The sequence below is a fragment of the Capricornis sumatraensis genome, chromosome 8, assembly GCF_032405125.1.
Source record: "Capricornis sumatraensis isolate serow.1 chromosome 8, serow.2, whole genome shotgun sequence".
Classification (NCBI taxonomy): Eukaryota; Metazoa; Chordata; class Mammalia; order Artiodactyla; family Bovidae; genus Capricornis; species Capricornis sumatraensis.
Window position 1 is genome coordinate 70,423,819 of NC_091076.1, and position 19,429 is coordinate 70,443,247.

Here is a 19,429-nt window from a genome sequence, read left to right on the forward strand (position 1 = left end):
CCCTGCCACCCCTACTAGGTAACTACTGAACTGCTCCAGGGGACCCCTCCCAGCAGCCAGGCGGGTGGAGCCCCGGGTGGGGCCACAGGCAGCACTGGGCACGGTCCCCACCCCTTGTAAAACATGCTGCCGCAGCCAGCAACAGAAACCATTAAGGCGGAACTCCGCCATCTCCACCTCTCTCATAAAGGGCAGGTAGGAGCAGCCCGGGTGGGAGGGAGTGTAGAGAGAGCCCAGTGAGGGCCCTGAGTGTCCTCTGTGACTCAGCTGCCCACAGAGGGTACGGGGACAGACCCTCCCAAGGAAACCTGCCCCCCCACCCGCCACTCTGGCTTCCAGGTGTGAGCAAGGAAGCTGAGGTGTTCCTGAGGTGGGGCTGTGGAGCATAGTGGTTAAGCACCCTAGCTTTGAAGCCAGTGTCTGAAACGTGGGGAGCATCATTTACTAGCTGAGTGAACTTGAGCAAGTCAGGTTAACCTCTCTGAGCCTCAGTTTCCTCATCTATAAAATGGGAGTGATAATACAGCACCTCCCATCTAGGGTATAATAACTCACCCAGCTGTTCCTGGTCCCCTTGAGGATTTCCTTCCTCCTGAAGGAAGAGCAGAGATGAGGGCCCAGAGATGACAGCTCTGTGGACCACATCCACATCTACAGGACCAGCATCAGCATCTTTAGATGCAAATGCTCCCAGTGTATCATTTTACTTATAAGGAAACTGAGGACAGAAAGGGGAAATGACTTGTCCAAGGTCACACAACCAGCAAACAGGGTTTTCCCTGACCCCTACCCCACAAATGCTCCCTCTGCCCTGATCCTGGGGTACTAAAAAAAGAGTCTCTGAGGGGTGGGTGCTGGGTACAAAAGCCCTGGCTGTTTGCAAGAACACAGAGCAGAGATGCCACCACAATGGTTGTTGATCCCACAGTCATACTTTCTGGGGAAATTTCTTCCTCATCATGCCTTCTATTCAGGTTAGAGGGCCATTTCTTTCTTCCCTCTGACTCCAGGGAAGATCAAGTCTATTTATTCCATCCCTACCCCAGCCTTCCCACTCTTGCAGGATCATAGAAGGAGGAGAAGGAGGAGAGCAGAGGTTAGACAGAATACCTGGACGCTAAACTGGTCTTCAGATAATGTTTTGCCAAGGTTACATACCTGAAGTGTGTTTGAGGGTGTCGTTGGGACTCTTGAGGCCTGAGACTCAGGAGATATTTTCCGTTTTAACTGTTTGGCCCTGGGCATGTCATTCTCTCTGAGCCTCAATCTTCTACCCTGAAAAATGGGATTAATGACCTTTCTCCCCTACCAGTGGTATGTGATAAATGTTCACCCACCAGTTCTCAAAAAAAAAAAAAAAAAGGCAGGTGGCGGGGGGCGCTGATCTGTAACATTTGCTAATTTCCTTGGATAGATATTCCCACCACTGCCAATTTGAGGATCTGGGCCAATTTCACCAAAAGTGAATTGTACAATTGGCCCTAACAAGTCCATAGCAGCTGACTCCAGCACACCACCGCCTGCTACTCTCTGAGGCAAAGGGAGAATGAAATGAGAGAACAGAGACAAAAGTGCTTTGTAAACTGCCGAGTATTTTATAGACATAGAGTTGTGATTAGGAAAGTCCTTATAGTCAAAGGGACCCCAGAGCGCAGTCTACCAGCTGAAAGCCCTGGCCTAGCTCCAGCCCCACAAGGGGGCAGGTTGTGAGTGGAGGAGCCCACCCTGAGTGGCAAGTCCTGAGTGCCATCGGGGTGCTCCTAGGATCCGAGGAAGGAAGAGCGCTCGCTGGACCTCCTGCAATGGTTTGCTGATGGGATTTGCAGACATACGTCCCACTGTGCCCTCTGAAACTAAAGCAGGCAGGGTAAAGGCTAGTGTTCCCTGAAAGATTCCTCCTGAATGCAGAGGCCAGCGCCCATCAGAGAGGACTCCTGGGAGATCCACAGCAAGAGTCATCCCCCTCTCTTCCTACTCTAATCCCTGGGCATTTCTGCAGCCATTCTCCCTCAGGGGAATGGCTAAAATGACCTCTAAGGCCAGAGGATCAGGAGGAGGGAGGTTCAGCCTCTGCCAATGCAGGAGGATGATGTCAGGGAGATGGAGGTGAGAGGCAGGACAGAGGAGTTTCTTCTCCTTTCCTGGTCCTCGCCCCCAGAGCTCAAGCTTTAAAATACTCTGTCCCACTGTTAATTACTAATAATAGCTATCATTTATTGAGCACATACTATGCATTAAGTTATTTACAAGCAATATTTCATCTAACCCACCAGAGAGGTATGTATTATTAGCTCTATTTTATAGATGAGGAAACTGAAGCCCAAGGAAGGAAGTTGAGCAAGTTGCCTAACCAAAGTCCCACTGTTATTGGGATTCAAACCCAATCCTGACTCTAGAGTTTCCAAACTAGCTAATCCAACTTTAGGAGCCCCTGTGGCTATTTGAGAAAGGGGTCAGAAGCCAAGGCAGCCTCACCTTCCTCTCCGCAGTGAGTCCTTCATTGTGCTGGACAGAAGTCCCCACCCCATATACACCAATGAAAGCCCCTCTGCCCAGCCCCTGAGGCAAAAGGACCCTTAGAAATGGCAGTTGGTGAAGGATCTCATCTTTCTTGAGGCTGTGTGTCCTTAGGCAACTCACCTAACCTCTCTGGACCTCATTTCCCGATTTGTAGAACAGGATTTCAGCCGAGGCAATCAATGGGGTTTGTCATCAAATCAGGAGTCATCATTTATAAAACCTACTCAGAGGTTAGAAAACCTCCTTCCTTCACTGAGGTTCATCTAGGGATGTCTGTACCCCCAGTGCAAAGCAAGACACTGGCCTCTGAACTCTGCCTAACCTCCCTGGTTCTTATCCTGTCCCTGGGAGCTCAGAGGAAGTGGGGTAGTGGTTTGGCCAAGCCAGGATATGAAAGTCACGGCTGGGAACTAAAGCCTTCAGGTAAGGCCTCTGACTTACAGGAACTCAGCCTGGGCTACCGATAACACCCCAGGACATTGGGGCTGCTGCCAGGATGAAGGGGAGACAGAGGCTGTAGGGGCCCTTCTGGGAAGGCCAGAACTTCCACAGGGAGGGTGGCCCACTCTGAGTCTCAGAGAGGCTTCCACAGGTTCACGTCTCAGAGGAGCAGAGCCAGGGTCTGAACCCCCTGGGGCCAGGCTGAGTAAAGGCCAGGCAGACAGGGCCTGACTACAAAGGCAACTGTCATCTGGGAATGGGGTCATTAGCCAGTCTCCCCAGGCCTGAAGTGGTAAGACCATCAGGGAAACTAGAGTGTGGGGTCAGGAGCCACAGCCACATCTGGCCAATGAATCCAGACGTGCACGATACCTCCTTGAGCACTTTCTATGTGTGGGGCACCTGGTACACATCATGTCACTTAATCTTCATGACGGCCCTATGAGGTGGGTCCCCAGGCCCCATGATCACAGGAGCAAAGGGAGAAACAGAATCACACAGTTTCTCAAAGTCACCGAACCAGGAAAGTGACACAGCTGGGACTCAAATTCAGGTCATCCCCAGTTCAGAGCCTTTGCTTTTCTCTGTGTGTGTTCATTGCAGCACACCGCTTGCAGGAGCTTAGTTCTCTGACCAGGGATTGAACCCACGCCCTCAGCAGTGAAAGTGCACAGTCCTCACCACTGAATCGCCAGGGAATTCCCGAAACCTTTGCTCTTCACCACGTGCTATTCTGCCTCCAGAGAGGAGAGCGACCACCACCCCATGTGTTACAAAGCCTGAGAACTGGGCGGAGGAAGGACCCCGGCCTTCTGTCAGGAGGGAATGGAGAAGGCCTGGGGAAAGCAGGTCTGGCCCGGGGCCAAGCGGGGCAGGCGGGCCCTGGCTGTCCAGGGCTTCCAGGGAGCAGGGGCCAGGCCGGGCGCTCAAGCAGAACCAGAGATGGGCTGCCCTGCCCCTCGGCCCGGGGCCTGCTCCACCTCGGTATCCAGTTACGGCCAGCTCGGCGCTTCCCCAGTCACGCCACATTTAGCTTTGCCGAGTGAGCGGCACCGGGACATAGAGAAGGGGCGGCAGGGACTCTTGAAGGGGCGGGAGAGCCTCCCCCAGCCCCCTACCTGGACCCCAGCTCCCAGCCCCCTCCGCCACTGAGCCTCTGAGGGACTTCAGGCAAATACCTTCCCTTCCTGGTCGCCACCACCCCCTTGTCAAATGAAAGCCGTAAGCTTATTTAGCAAAGATGTATCAACCCCAGGCAGGGCACACAGGGGGCCTCCGAGGCCAGCCATCCCTCCCAGAGCTCCCAGGACAGCAAGTTGGGGGAAATGAAGTTGTCCTGCTCTGCCAGAGGGGGTGAGTGTCAACCTCAGGCTTTTCTTATTTGGCCCCCTAGCTCAGGCACCCCCACTCTGACCCCACTAAGCAAAGAAATTAAGGGGAGCATAGACTCTAGAGTTGGCCAGATATGGGTTCAAAACTTAACTCTTCCAAGGATTGGCTAGGTGACTTGGGCCAGTCACATAAACCCTCTGAACCTCAGTTTCTTCATCTGGAAAGTGGGATTAATAACGCACCTTCCTCACAGGATTATTCTGACAAATGATGAGGAAGTTCTCCTATTCATTTATATAGTGGCCAGCCCAGAGCAGGCCCTCTGCTCAGGGTAGACTTTCTCAGAGTTTACTCGGGCAAAGAGGAATACATTCAGGAGAAACTGCCCTTTGTAGGTGGTGGAGAGGAACGCAGAGAGCTGAGGTTAGTAACAGTAAGAGGCATATCAGTCATGCTATTAATAAGGGGAGCGGGCATTTATTGAGCACTTGCTATAGCTAGGCACTGTGCTCAATATTCATGTGCATAATTTCATTTAACCCCACATCTGCATGAGGGCGTCTCTCTCCCTGTTTTTGCAGATGACTGATGCTGAAGCTCAGAGCTTTGCTGACACAGCTAGCAAGGCAAGAAAAAAGCCAGCTTTGAGCTGAGTCTTTTTTTCTTATTTAATATTTATTTCTTTACTTTTGGTTGCACTGGGTCTTAGCTGCAGCACATGGGATCTTTTGTTGCAGTGCGCAGGTTTCTCTCTAGTTGGGCACGGTCTTACTTGCCCCGGGGCATGTGGGATCTTGGACCAGGGATTGAACCCGTGTCCCTTGCACTGGCAGAAGGATTCTTAACCACTGGACTGCCAGGGATGTCCCTGAGCTGAGTCCTGTCCAGCTGTGCTGGACAGAGTTCTCCTCTAACTCTAGAATGTCTGAGCAGAAAGAGCCCTCACGTGTCGCCTAGTGCAAGCCCCGAGTTTTCCGAATGGCGAGAAAGGGCAGAGGCCTGCACAGTCACAGGTACTTTGGAGTGTGGCAGACACAGGAGAAAACCCTAGAGGCCACGCAGTCCTCAGTGTCATGCCAGGCCCACGGGGCCACCAGAACCCACGTTCTGCAGGTTCCCCAGCTTCTCCCTGTGTGTCTTTCACTGTCTGTCTCTCACACTGTTTATCTGCTTCCTTCTGTTTCTGATGTTTCTCTCAGCTTGTCTGTCTGTCTGTCTCTGTCTGTTTCTCTCTCTCATCAGACGTCTGGCTGGAGGCAGGGTCCCAGCCCAGGGAGCGGGTGGGAGGGGTGGACTCAGGCTTGGTCAGCCCTGGACGCTGGTCCTCGCTCTCATCACAGCCGGCTTTCTTCAAGGCCAGGACTGGGTGATGGTGTCGCTACTCCCACCACAGTCTGACGTCACGCTGCCGGGCCCTGCCAGGCTGGAGGGCGAGCCCCAAGGGGACTTCATGCAGGCACCGGGCCTCCCAGGCTCCCCTGCCCCGCAGAACGTAAGTACCTGGCACCTTGGCCTGGGCTGAGGCCAAGACCAGAGGGCCCCACGACAGCAGGTGGGCCATCACCCCCAACCCCCTGGGACCTCCCTGCTTCCATCTTATGCTTTCTCCCAGCAAACAAGTACCCAGGGACTCCCAGATCCCGAAGTGTTGAGATCTGGGCCTCTGCTTGTCCCTTTGGTCTGGGACTTTCCCAGGGCAGGGCTATGTGTCCGTCCTACTGAGGTTCAAAGCGGTGCATCCTCATCAGATCGAGGCTTCCAAGGGCAGGTTAGGTCTCCCTCCTCCACCGGGGGCTCCCCAGAGCTCAGCCACAGACCCTCTACCCTCGCACAGAGTCGGGGCTGGATCCAGCCTCTGCTCACAGGCTGTCTACCCTGTCTGCCCCAGAAGCACGCCGGCTTCAGCTGCTCGTCTTTTGTGCCTGATGGCCCTCCAGAGCAGGAGTCCTCCCTGCCCCCACACAGCCCCAGCGTCGCGTCACCGGGCCCCGAGCAAGTCCACTGCCCAGCCGGCCCTGGCCCGGGCCCCTTCCGGCTCTCACCCTCAGAGAAGTACCCCGGCTTCGGCTTTGAGGAGGGGCCTGCGAGCAGTCCCGGACACTTCCTCAAGGGCAGCCATGTGCCTTTCCACCCATATAAGCGACATTTCCACGAGGATGTCTTCCCCGAGGCCCAGACTGCCCTGGCCCTCGATGGACACTCCTTTAAGACCCCGGGGGCGCTGGAGGCCTTTGAGGAGATCCCTGCGGATGTGCGGGAGGCTGAGGCCTTCCTGCCTGGCTTCCCTGCGGATGTCTGGTGCAACGGGCTCCCCTACCCCAGCCAGGAGCACAGCCCCCAAGTCCTGGTGAGTACCGGCGCCAGCGCGCACCCCATCACCCCTGTGCCAGTTCCCGGAAAGCCTTCTGAGATCAAACTTTCTGCCATCCCCTTTCCAGACCTTTCTACTCAGGGTCAGTGTGCACCTGCAAGCTCAGAGAGTTGGGGTCTTACAACTTCACTCAGAGCCTCCAGGTCAGCTGAGGGAAGGGGGTGCTGACCTGGCCCGGTGTCAAAGGGGTCGGGTCAGGGAGTCTGGTCAGACCCTGGGATGCTGGAAGCTCCCCAGAGGCTCCTGAGTCAGGATTCCTACATGCAGCTTCTCTCTGTTTGTTTGAAAGTCAAGAATCCCCAGCCAGACCTTCACACCCATATGTAAATTCGAGAAGAAAAACACATTCCAGAGGCCTGGAGAAAGGGTTTAGGGAGGAGTCACAGAGCACCACTTCTCCACTCCAGCAGCAGCATGCAGAGTTGGGAGAGGACTTAAGCCTTCTCAAAGGACACTTCCGGGCCCCATTCTTTACCTAGAATGCGGCCTGGGTGTATTCATAGAAATACCTTAGAAGATCAATATGTCCTTCCATAGCCATACCCATAAACTCTGTGACCTTGGGCAAGTGACTTAACCTCTCTGAGCCTCATCAGAAAAGTATACTTACCAGCACCTACCCCATAGGCTTATTGCCTTGGGAAGAGGAAAACCTACTCCCAGCTGGGGCTGTGCCTACTCCAGATACAAGAATACTGGAGTGGGTTGCCATTTCCTGCTCCAGGGGATCTGCCCAACCCAGGGACCAAACATGCATCTCCTGCAAGTCTCCTGCACTGCAGGCAGATTCTTTACCGCTGAGCCACCTGGGAAGCCCCATCCCATCAGTTACTGCCCCGTAAATGTCCACTCAGTGCCAGCCTGTGGTCACTGTGCCAGATGTTTCCTTTCAAGCACCCTGTTTAATCCTTACGACAACCCTCTAAAGAGTTCCCACTATCTCCATTTTGCAGAAGAAGAAACTGAGGTCCCATAGAGACCAAGGAGAAGAACTTGGGCCCAGAGACCCACAGCAGGATGGTCGACTCACTGAGTGATCTTGGGCACATCCCTTCCCTTCTATGGGCTCAGCCCCATCATTGGCCAAATGATAGGGTTGGACGTAGTATTCATGGCCCTTCTAGGCCTAAGATTCTACGATTATGGATATCTCTGCATCAGCCACCCCAGGGCACACCCAGGAAAGAGCTCACAGCTGATTTGACCCTCTGGGCCCAGATCCTGGCTCCCCAGACCCCTGGTAACCCCAAGAAGAATGGTCCACCTGCTCTTGGCCTGGTTTACCTTCCAGTCCCTAGCTGTGCTCTCTGTCTGGGTGCCTCCTCAGGGTAGAGCTCTAGGCGCATCCCTGGGGTTTCCATGTGGGGCTCACAACCTGTGGGAAGCCAGGATCCAGCCCCCACCACCAGCAGCAGCTGCAGACTCCCTCTGCCAGAGTGGGAAAGGGTGCAGGGCTCCAGCAGACTAGCAACTGGGTAGACTCCTCAGGGGCTTTCCAGGAGGTACAAGCAGTAAAGAACCCGCCTGCCGATGCAGGAGACCTAAGAGGCACTGGTTCAATCCCTGGGTTGGGAAGATCCCGAGGAGGGATGGCAGGAGGAGGGCATGGCAACCCACTCCAGTATTCTTGCCTGGAGAATCCCATGGAGGGAGGAGCCTGGTGGGCTACGGTCCACAAGGTTGCAAAGAGTCAGACACGACTGAAGCAACTTAGCACACAGCACAGATTCCTCAGAACAGAGAGCAGAGGCTCTGAGTTGGGGGTGCTCAGAGCAGAGGGGACACACTAGCCCCCTCCAGAGAACCTGCTAGATCTACCATGGGCTTTGCAGACTAGGAAGTGGTAGGGCCTTGGGGGCCCCAGCTGGACCAACCTGTCTGGCCACTTCCTGTGCTCCCTCCCCACGGCTCTGCAATGGGAATTCCAGAGCAGCGGTCCTTTGCAGATCTGCTCTGAGGGGCTGGTGGTCCTGAACCAGGAAGCAGGTCCCGAGCAAGGCTTGGTGAGTGGGGTCAGCCCGTGCATCCTTGTGCCATTCCAGGGTCCTACCCCAGTTTCGGTGTGACTGACGACAAGTCTCCCCCACTTCCCTGGACAGCCCAGCCTCAGCCTCTCACTTGCAGGGAAGTGGGGGATAGGGAGCACAGTCAGTCCCAGCTCCAGCTCCACCACTAAGCTGCCGAGTTTCCTCGGGAAATTCTTGTCCTCCTCTGTTCTCAAGTATTGGTTCTCCAGGAATAAGCTTTGCTAGAGGCAAAGTGGAATTGCTTTTGTGTAAGGTTCAAGATGGATGGTAGGAAGGAAGAAAGACAAGGTCCAGACTGGTCATCTGTTTCTTTCCTTCCAGCAGGGGTCAGAAGTCAAGGTCAAGCCCCCAGCTCTGGAGAGTGGACCGGGGATGTACTGTTACCAGCCCCCCTTGCAGCACATGTACTGTCCTACCCAGCCCCCCTTCCATCAGGTGGGTCTGGGGCAGGTGGGAAATTCCCCCAGGGTCTCAGGATATTGTGTTCATGTGTGATGTGTGGATGTGTATGTGAGTGTATGCGTGCACATCTGGATGGGCAGGTAGGGGCAGCAGGGCCCTGAAGCTCAGGCTGGGCTACCCAGGGTGGGGAACAGGGGTTCACAGGAAGGGAAGCAATCGCCCTTCTCTCGGAGTGGGCGGGGGTTGTCTGAGACCCAGGCAGTGCCTGAGAGGTCTCGGCAAAGAGGGTGGGGCTGAGATTGGGGCAGGGCCGGATGGAACCAAAAATGAGAGAAAGAGGAGGACAAGACAAGGACTGAGCAAAGAGAAAAGGAGTTTAAGTGGGGTGACACATGAGGCTGAACACCGCAGGAAACAATGGGCTCCTGCCTGGGTCAGCCACCATCTTGTTATGTGGCCTTGGCCTCAAACTTCCCTTTAGCCTAGTCAGGGTGGGACCAGGAGTGAGACTAGGGGACCTTCCTCATAGAGGCTCCAAGTCTCCATCATCTTTGGCCCTATCCGCCCTCCCCACGATCTCCTGGAGCAGAGAATGGCAACCCACTTCCAGTATCCTTGCCTGGAGAATCCCATGGACAAAGGAGCCTGGTGGGCTACAGTCCATGGGGTCGCAAAGAGTCGGACATGACTGAGAGATTAACACTCTTTCTACTCCCCACCCCACTGCTCAGCCTCAGCTCCTCCCCAATTCACAGGATGCCAAGTAATTGCCCCACACTGTCAGGGGATGGAGGTTTTTAAAAAGAGAAAAGAAAAGTGCCCCAGAGCAGCCAGGCAGCTCCCAGGAGTCACCGGGCAAGACAGAGCAAGTGGCTGCCCAGCGCCCAGCTCCATCCACCTGCAGCCTGGCACTGAGACAGGCCCTGCCTGTGGAGCAGGTTCTACTCCCAGCTCTTTGGCATTGGCCCTGACGTTGGCCAAGCCAGGGAGACAGGCATGTGGGCGGGAGGGTGGTCAGACTGCTCGCTTTGTGGGGAGAAAGAAAGAGAAGGAGGGAAGCAGAGGGAACACAGGATCATCCCAACTCTGTGAGGAGCCTGGCTGGAGTGGCCTGGCCATCCCGAGGCTCACGGTCTGACCCAGGGTAGGGGCGTCCCTGAGGCAGCCTGGCCCAACAGGAACCGAACCACAGCAGGGCTCAGGGGCTACCAGACCCTAGACGGCCTCGCCGTGTCCAGCTCTGTCCTGATACCCTCTGTTTTCTGCACCCCCTCCCCGAACAAAATGGCCGCACCCAGGGCTTTATGGAGCCTGCAGAGAGGGTGACTCAGTCACTAAGTGTCTCTCGGGTGACCTGGAAAGAGCACTTCAGCCTGGAGCAGATGGGGGAGTCAGAGGCTCCTACCCCCCTCTCAGCCCCATAAAACACCGTCCCTGGCAGCCACTCCCTCTGCTGTGAAAACCACCTCCTACCCACACCGGCCCACCACCATGACCGGGCCTTTCAAACTGAAACTCGTAAAAGGGGCCAGTGCCCAGCAAACGCCCAGGCCGGACACCCCACTTCCAGCCCAAGCACTCCAGGAGATGCCAGGGAGCACCTGCCCAAAAGGGTACAGGGGCCCGAGCTACCCCTCACACTCTCTAGTTCAGCTCCTGTCCTATCACCATGGCAACCAGGGTACCTAGAGGCCTGAGAGGAGGATGCTGAAGGAGGCTTTGAGACCTCTGAGATCCTGAATTCTGGAATGTGGATCTCCTCAGAGGCCCTCCCAGGACAGCTACATCCTTGGCCAGCCTCAGATAGCTCTGCCTTCGGGGCCCATGACCATGGATGGTGAACGCTTGAGAGAAGAATCTAGTTTCAGTTCCTTCTCTGGATGTATGAGTGGGGGGAGGGGACTTCCTTCCTTGGGAAGACTGGTTACCATGGCAACCACTCTGCCCCTTTGACCTCTACAGTACTCACCAGGTGGCACCAGCTACCCTGTACCCTACCTGGGCTCCTCACACTATCCCTACCAGCGGATTGCACCCCAGGCCAGCACCGATGGGCACCAGCCCCTCTTCCCAAAACCCATTTACTCCTACAGGTATGTTTCTCAGCACTTCTGGGGTAGAAGGAAGAGAGGTGAGAAGTCCCTGGGGAAACTGAGACATGGAATCCTTGAGGAATTAGGGTAATGGTAGGGCGGTGGAAGTCATACCTGGTAGACTTCCAAAGGATGCTAGAGAGAAGAATCCAGCATGGGGGCACGGGGCTTGACTAGCTCCCCTCTGACCTCTCGTCCAACCCTGGGGAGCCATGCCTGTGGCTCAGCTCAGCAGATGCTGGTGCCCTGGGGTAAGCCCGCTAGGTTTTAGCCTCCTGGGGCCCTGGGACTGAGAGTTTAGAGGGGGGCACTTCTCCCTTTCCCCTCCTTCTGCAGACTCAGAGAGAAGCCTCACCCTAAAGCGCCACCAGAAGTAAGCGAGGGATGAGGTCTGCAGAGGTGGTTCAGTTACTCAGCATCTACCAGACCTAGTGCAGCTGCTCTGGGGCTGGGGTTGTAGGTGCCAGGCCAGCAGCACCCTGCCCATCTGGGATCCCTTCCATCTGAACTTTCATTCATCCAACCAACACTGATACTCCACCTCCTGTGTGCCAGGCCTCACATGGGGTCAAGTCATCAGCCAGGGTGAGCTCAGGAAATGGAAAAGGTACTTACACATCATCCCGGAGCACAGAGAAGGGGGTTGTGGAAGGCAGGTTGGTGCACAGAAAAGAGCACACGCCATCTTTGCAGTCCAGTAGAACCGGGTTCAAGCCAGGCTCCGAATTTACTAGCTGTGAAACCTCAGGCAAGTGACTTAATCTTTCTAAGCCTCTGCTTATTCACCTCAAAAAAAAAAAAAAAAAAACAACTGCAGTATTCAGGCCTTTGGATGGATTAAGTGAGAGAATATGCTTGGCACATTGTAGGGGCTCATATTTGAGTTCCTACATACCTGAGTTCCTTCCCTTACTATCCAATATTCAAGCAATTGGCTGAGGGCTGACTGGTAATGACAGTGTCCATTTAATGAGAACCTTCTATATGCTAGGCAGCATCCTTCATCTTCACGACTCTGAGGTAGCTATTACTTTCTTCTTTTCAAACCTGATGGAACTGAGGCTCAGAGAGGTTAAGGCACTCACCCAAGGTCACACAGCTAGTGAGTGACTAAAGCCAAGAGTGTAACCCAGCTCTCTTAGATGCCACAAGACCCTCGAATATCAGTAATTCCTAACTTCAGTGGATACTTTCTCATCCCTTCTCCTCCCGACCACCTCTCACCCATGAATTCTGCAGCAGGCTCTTCTCTCAGCCAGGCTAGGCGGGGGGGTGGGGGTGGGGGGAAGACTCCAGGCCCGATCAGAGGTTCCAACTCTCAGAGCTTTCTCTGCCTTCAGCATCCTCATCTTCATGGCCCTTAAGAACAGTAAAACTGGGAGCCTTCCTGTCAGCGAGATCTACAATTTTATGACGGAGCACTTTCCTTACTTCAAGGTGAGCCCCAAATCCACTCCACCCCACCACCCCCAAGTCCTGGGGCAAGCCAGACCTCTCTGGAACCAGAAGATACCACTGGGAGGTGGGAGATGAGTTTGAATGAAAGCCAGGAGAGGGTATGCCCTCCCACCACACACTTCCCTTTGTCTGCCCTTCAGAAGGCAGTTCTGTGTGGGCAACAGAGAGCTCAAGCCATTCACCAGAGGTCACACAGCAGGCTAGAGTCAGACCTCATGCTGGTGGACGGTGGACATGGCAACCTGCTAGGCTTCAAGGCGCATCCACCTACCCCAAACGGGGAGACAGAGCTTGGGAAGAAATGAGAGGCTGTTCCCACCGCTGCCCCCAGGATGCTGTGGGACTGAGGAATTTGGGTGGGAGCTGGCCAGCCAAGGTGATCCAGGATGCTGGGGCTGCAGAACTCATTGCCTTCCTGGGAGAGATTAGGATCTGCCTCCGTGGGCGGCAGGCTCAGCTGCAGTTCTGCCAGAAAGCGGGGTGTGGGCTTCACAGTCTTAGAGTGTCCTAGGGAGCTGGCTGTTTCACCTGACCTTCCCACGGACAGGATCTAGTCTCTTTCAACCACGGAAGGGGCTTCTGGGGCTCTACCAGACTCTTTCCCTAGAGGCAAGACAAGCACCCTTCTCTCTCCATTTGCTCAAGGCCAAACAGCAGGTGGGATCACTTGCTGCTGGCTCAGGCTTTCTGGCTTCCCATTTCCCTTGTCCACAGGCTGCCCAGGCCCTCCAACAAAAACCCCTCCATCTGGGGTGGGTGCAGGGGAAGTCAGAACTTGTGTATAAGGAGTGCCTTCTCCAAGGCCTGCAATCTGATGGGTCTCACCTGTTGCCCGGACAAAGGGCGGGAGCTGAGACCCAGGTAATCCAGAACTCAGCTCCACCCACCAGTGGGTGATTTCTGACCCCACCATCTTCCCAATTTTGCTGTATGGAGATAATTTGAGGTTGATATTCAAATAAGGGGCTTTCCTGATGGTTCAGCGGTATAGAATCCGCCTGCCAGTGCAGGAGATGCAGGTTCGATTCCTGGCTCGAGAAGATTCCTTGGAGGAGAGTATGGCAACCCACTTCAGTATTCTTGCCTAAGAAATCCCATGGACAGAGGAGCCTGACCAGGCTACAGTCCTGGGGTCGCAAAGAGTGGGACACAACTTAGCAACTGAACAAGAATTCCAGCAAGTTTGTACTTGCTGAGCTGCCACTGAATGACAAAATGGGCAAGATGGCCAGAGTTCTGGCCAAGAACAAAAAAGCATGGTCATCCATCAGAGCTTCTGGATGGGAGAGGAGCAAGGAGAGAGTTGGCACTGGGATTCAAGCAGCATCAAAGCCCGTATCCAGGGCTTGCCCTCTAAATCCCAGCATGTCAGGGGACCAAAGTCTCATTGACCTGTAAAGCTTTTAGAGTGTCCCTTAAGGCTTCAACGAGTCAGACCAGAGAGAGGGAAGTGGGGGAGGGCCCTGCCCCATTCCTCCCAGCTTTTCCTCCCTGCCAACTCCCAGCCTGGCCCCCAGCCCCTCCCTACATCTCATCTTCCTGGCTTAATTATTTTTCCTGGGAGCCGTGTAATCCCTGTTTTATGGGGCTGAGGAGTGAAGAGGTCTAACTGCTTTTTTTTTTTGGTTCCAGTTGTTGTTCTTAGCCAGTTGCATCACTCCCTCCCTCCCAAGTTTACATTTGACTTCAGAGAGAAACCATCTGTGAGGATGGGACGGGCCCCAGGTGGTAAAGACAATCCAATGGGGTGACCTGGGCAGGGCCCTTAGTTAGGGAACAGAGCTGGAGTCTGGCTGTGACCCTGCCTCCTTATGTGATCTCAGCCTGCACCCTTTCTTCTCTGGACCTCAGCTTCCCAGTCTGCAAAATGGTCAGATTGGACCAATTGGCACATAGGTTCCTTCCAGCTCTGACAAATCCACTCCGACCCACTTAAGGAAAGAGTTCAAAGATCCTCTCCCCACCTCTAGCTCTCATTCCCCAGTTGAAGGTCATTTTTCTGGGCTAGGACAGAGTGGACCCTGGGGTGGGCAGCACTCATGCCCAAGGCAGCTGAGATGGGCGTCCTGAAGCCCTGTGAGTCAGGGATGTGGGACGGGGCAAGTTCCAGCCACTGGACATAATTGCTAGTGCTGACCATCTCTCTTCCAAACAGGAAGTGGCTGGGGTGGGGGCTGCTCTGGCATCCCAAAGTCACAGATTTATGGGGCTGTAAAAGGGCCTGGTGCCCATTAACTCTGCCCAGTAGGCCACACAGTCTTGACTCCTCGTAGGGACTGCTGTGGGTGTTGAAGGTGAACCCCTAGCTGGCTGGTCTGGTGGCATAAGAGTCTTCTCTCATGACCCTGGGAGCCTTGGGGGTCATCTCAACCAGCGCCCTGACCCAGGCGAGTGGCCCCTAAGAAAGGCTTCAGCCTCTCCTGCCAACCACTTGCAGTGATGCTGGCATTGGGGCTTGGTTCTGTTGGACGTGATTCAGCCTGGCTGCTCCCTGGGGCAAGTGAGCTGGGGAGGAGGGAGTGGCTGCCCCTCATTAGGCAGAAACGGTGAGCTGGAAGGGAGAGGGGCCAGGAGGTGAGGGCGCAGAAGGACCTCACCAGGCAGAGAGGATGCGCTGCCCACAGTCACCCCTGCTGGGCCCAGGACTGTCATAGAGCCTGGAACACAGCTCTGGGCGGGTGGGTGGGGGGAGGGTGCCCAGTGGCACCCCCGCCACCGCCTCTCACCCGACTGAGTCAGCCTAATGGTTTTTACAACCCTCCCTGGGCACAATTACTGCACTGGTGGCATGACCAGGCCTCCTAATGGGTGTTTATTCTGTTGGCACGAGCATCCCCTGCCTGAGGGCTGGCCTCCCCACCAGGGCACGCCCCCCAGGCACACGCATGTGAACACCCACACACATATACAATCATGGATACCCACACACACCCCTAGAGAGATTTTCTCACACACACACATCCTTAGCAACACACACGTGTCCTCACACTCAGAGGAGTTCATGGACCCACACCTCAGAGTCAGGCTCACAGCAGGGAGACACAGCCCCAGAGAGCTCAGCGTGGCAAGGCCCTCTCCACACAGGGGTCCAAGCACAGGCCCAGAGACCCAGCAGGGAGTGGTCCAACCCCAGGTCGGGGAGGCTCAGCACCTCCTCCTCAGCACCCACCAGCCCCTCCTGCATGAATCACCTCCACAGTCCTCTGAAGGGCATGGGATAGGATGGAGATAGATTTTAGGTGCTAATAACTGTGACTGAGGTTCTTGTCCATCCCTGCCCCACTACTGATGGGACTGAGTGTGGGCTGGTCGCTGAGGAGCTCAACAAGCCCCAGAGTGGGTGGCAGTTGTGTGCCCAGGCGGCCAAGGCGTTTTCTGAACCTGGCCTGAATTCGTGTCATGCTCTGCTCCGGCAGACGGCGCCTGATGGCTGGAAGAATTCTGTCCGCCACAACCTGTCTCTTAACAAGTGCTTCGAGAAGGTAGAGAACAAATCGGGAAGTTCCTCTCGCAAGGGTTGCCTGTGGGCCCTGAACCCGGCCAAGATAGACAAGATGCAGGAGGAGCTGCAGAAGTGGAAGAGGAAAGACCCCATCGCCGTGCGCAAGAGCATGGCCAAGCCAGGTGAGGCTGCCGGCTGCACGGTGGACCCGGGGTGCCAGAGCCAAAAAATTAAGAGTGGGGGTGGTGAGAAAGGCTGGGCGATGGGAAGCTGATGAATAAGGAAAGCGCCTGAATGTGCTTCCAAGGCTGGGAGCGACTGTGGGGGAAAGGAGGTCTCACTGTCCTCTCTTGGGCCTTTTCAGAGGAGCTGGACAGCCTCATTGGAGACAAGAGGGAGAAGCTGGGCTCCCCACTACTCGGCTGCCCACCCCCTGGGCTGGCAGGCTCTGGCCCCATCCAGCCCCTGGCACCTCCATCTGGGCTTTCCCAGCCACTGCACTCAATCCACCCAGCTCCGGGCCCCATTCCTGGCAAGAATCCCCTGCAGGACCTACTTGGGGGGCATGCGCCCTCCCGCTATGGGCAGACATACTCGCACCTCTCGCCGGGCCTGGCCCCTCCGGGACCTCCGCAGCCATTGTTCCCACAGCCAGATGGGCATCTAGAGCTGCGGGCCCAGCCGGGCACCCCCCAGGACTCGCCTCTGCCTGCCCACACCCCACCTAGCCACAGTGCCAAGCTGCTGGCTGAACCTTCCCCAGCCAGGACCATGCACGACACCCTGCTGCCAGACGGAGACCTTGGCACTGACCTGGATGCCATCAACCCCTCTCTCACCGACTTTGACTTCCAAGGTGAGCTGGGGGTGGGAGTGGGGAGGGGGGACAGGCCTGCAGAGGGGCAGCTGGTGGCGTGGCCCGGCCCATCTGTCTCCAGGTTGCAGTCTGCTAACTGCCCAGTTTCTGGAGCAGAGAAAGCCCAGAGCTGGGGAATGGGTGGTGGTGGTTGGTGAAGGGTCAAAGAGGAATATTCTTGCCCCTTGAATGGGTTCCAACTGACCTATCACCAAACCACTCTCAGCTCTGGGCTGAAAGTGCCTGGGAGAGCCCGGGTCTCGGGAAGCTACTGTTAGAGACAGGCAACTTGAGCCGCATCCCCCTTCAGAAGTGGGGAGCTGGGCTCAACAGCCTCAGAAGAAGATATAGACCAGGGGTGTGTGCCCCCCAAGTAGCTTCAGAAGATACAGGCTGGAAAGGGGCCGATGGTCTATTCCATAGTTGACTGTGAGCAACTGAGATTCTGAACATTTCCAGAAGCGACTGTATTTTTGGAGTTCATCACCTAATGCAGAAGGAGAGAGATCTTCCTCGAGAAGGGGAGGCCGAGGAGCTAGGCAGGTCCCAGGAAGAGATTCTGTCTCTTCCATTCCATCTTGCCTGCTTCATCTCTGCCTGTGGCCAATCCCACCCGTTCCCATCTAATCTCCAGTGCACCCCCAGGCCCTGGTACTGGCCACAGGAGCTTTGAAGGAGGATGCTGACCCAGGCCTCAGGCCCTCTGTGTGCACTGGGGTAGGGGACATCCACAAGCAGGTGGAGGCAGCTGACCCTCAGAGATCTCCCAGTCTGATGAGGAGAGAGCCTGGGTCTTGGGAAGCTACTCTTAGAGAACGGCAACTAGAGCTGCAGCCTCCTCCAGAAGTAGGGAGCCAGGCTCCACAGACTCAGAAGAATCTATAGATACGTGGGCTACCATAAACATTTACCTAAGCCCTACTGTCTGGCATCTTGTGAGGCACTTTACATGCGCTCTCTCAGGTGGGCCTATAGGGTAGGAGGGATTATTCAACCCATTTCACAGATGTGCACCATGGTTAAGTAACTTATTCAAGGTCACTGAGCTAGAAAGAAGGAGAGTTAGGATTGGAAGCCAGGCAGCCAGTCTCGAGTTTAGTTCAGCCCCCTTCCTCCACACTCTGCAGCCCTGATCCCCAGGCCCTAGCCAGCCAGGATGCAGGTCACACAACATACAGAGAAGGATCAGGTGCGGCACAGTTTGCACCCCAGAGTCAATGCTTCCCGGTGGGGAGCACTTCCTGACAGGGCCTTGCTCCTTCTCCTTGGGCCCTGCAACGGAGAGCCCCAACCAGCTCACTGGATGCTGCGGTGCATTACTGGAAGATCCTTGGTCTGGGCTGCACATTCACCTTCCTTGGGAACCTGGACAAGAGCCAGGGTGAAGAGTTCCTAGGGCTCCCTACCCAGGGTAACCCCAGAATGTACAGCACCTGCGTCAACCCTTCCAACAGGCAGCTCTTAAATCCTTGACCACTCCCCCACCCCCCAAAAAGAGCCACAGAGATCATCTGGGCTATGGCTTTCAAAATGTCCTACAGGGGAGGAGGATGCAGAGGTTTAGCAACTGCCTGGGATCAGAGAGCTAGTGCCAGAGGTCTGCTCTCCGATCAGTGTTACCCCAGTCCTGCTCTCTTTCGTGTGTGAGAGCATGGGGTGAGAGGCAGACAGGGCTCGTTGGTACCTCCCAGTCACGCCTGTTTTCTCCCCCAAATAGGAAACCTGTGGGAACAGCTGAAGGATGACAGCTTGGCCCTTGACCCCTTGGTACTGGTGACCTCATCACCGACATCGTCTTCGGTGCCGCCAGCTCCCCCTCCCTGCTATCCCCCCGGGCCCTGTCTGGCCGAGACCGGCAGTGGGACAGGCAACTTGGCACCCCCAGGCACCGGGGGCTCCGGGGCACTGGGTGACCTGCATCTCACCACCCTCTACTCGGCCTTCATGGAGCTGGAGCCCGCACCTGCCGCGGCCCCTGCTGGCCCCTCTGTGTACCTCAGCCCCAGCTCCAAGCCCATGGCCCTGGCCTGAGCTATGCCCCACAGCATCTCCAGCCTTTGCTTGGCCTGGAAGTCCCAGCCGGCCGCCCATGTTGGGCTCACCTTAAAGGTCAAGGAAGGAAACACACTCCCTGTCCCCTATGTCATGAAGCCAACTTGGTTGTTAGCTGGCAGCTGGGGGTGGAGAAGTCACCACGCAGGATTCTGCCCCTCGCATATTTCCACCGCCTGGTACACAAGCTCCTGGCCCAGGGACCCCGGAGAGCAAGTGTCTGGGCAAGAAGAAAATGCACTCTCCATGGCTCACACTCATCCACACTTAGGCTCTTGTGCACATGTGCACAGGCGCTCACACACACACACACACACACACACACACACACAGTTATGCAAACACACCCACTCACATACCTTATATCCAGAGGAATCAGAACTATATCACAGACTTCATTGGGGGGAAGCTGAGAGCTGAAGGCTTTGGTTATCA

General features: G+C 55.6%; 1 protein-coding gene across 1 annotated transcript; it reads left to right on the forward strand.

Annotated features, from left to right (window-relative positions):
• Window positions 1-5,662: 5,662 nt before the first annotated feature.
• Window positions 5,663-18,973, forward strand: FOXN1 (forkhead box N1). Its single transcript, XM_068978777.1, has 8 exons — window positions 5,663-5,785; window positions 6,182-6,640; window positions 9,016-9,126; window positions 11,056-11,186; window positions 12,527-12,623; window positions 16,061-16,268; window positions 16,451-16,942; window positions 18,660-18,973. The coding sequence occupies exons 1-8, from the start codon at window positions 5,663-5,665 to the stop codon at window positions 18,971-18,973; spliced, it is 1,935 nt and encodes a 644-aa protein (XP_068834878.1).
• Window positions 18,974-19,429: the final 456 nt, after the last annotated feature.

What these genes read in the sequence shown, in the direction of transcription:
- FOXN1 (XM_068978777.1), top strand. Translation starts at nt 5,663, where the DNA reads ATGGTGTCGCTACTCCCACCACAGTCTGACGTCACGCTGCCGGGCCCT. An exon ending in GCTCCCCTGCCCCGCAGAAC is followed by an intron (nt 5,786 to 6,181) that starts GTAAGTACCTGG and finishes TGTCTGCCCCAG; the next exon opens with AAGCACGCCGGCTTCAGCTG. An exon ending in AGCACAGCCCCCAAGTCCTG is followed by an intron (nt 6,641 to 9,015) that starts GTGAGTACCGGC and finishes TCCTTCCAGCAG; the next exon opens with GGGTCAGAAGTCAAGGTCAA.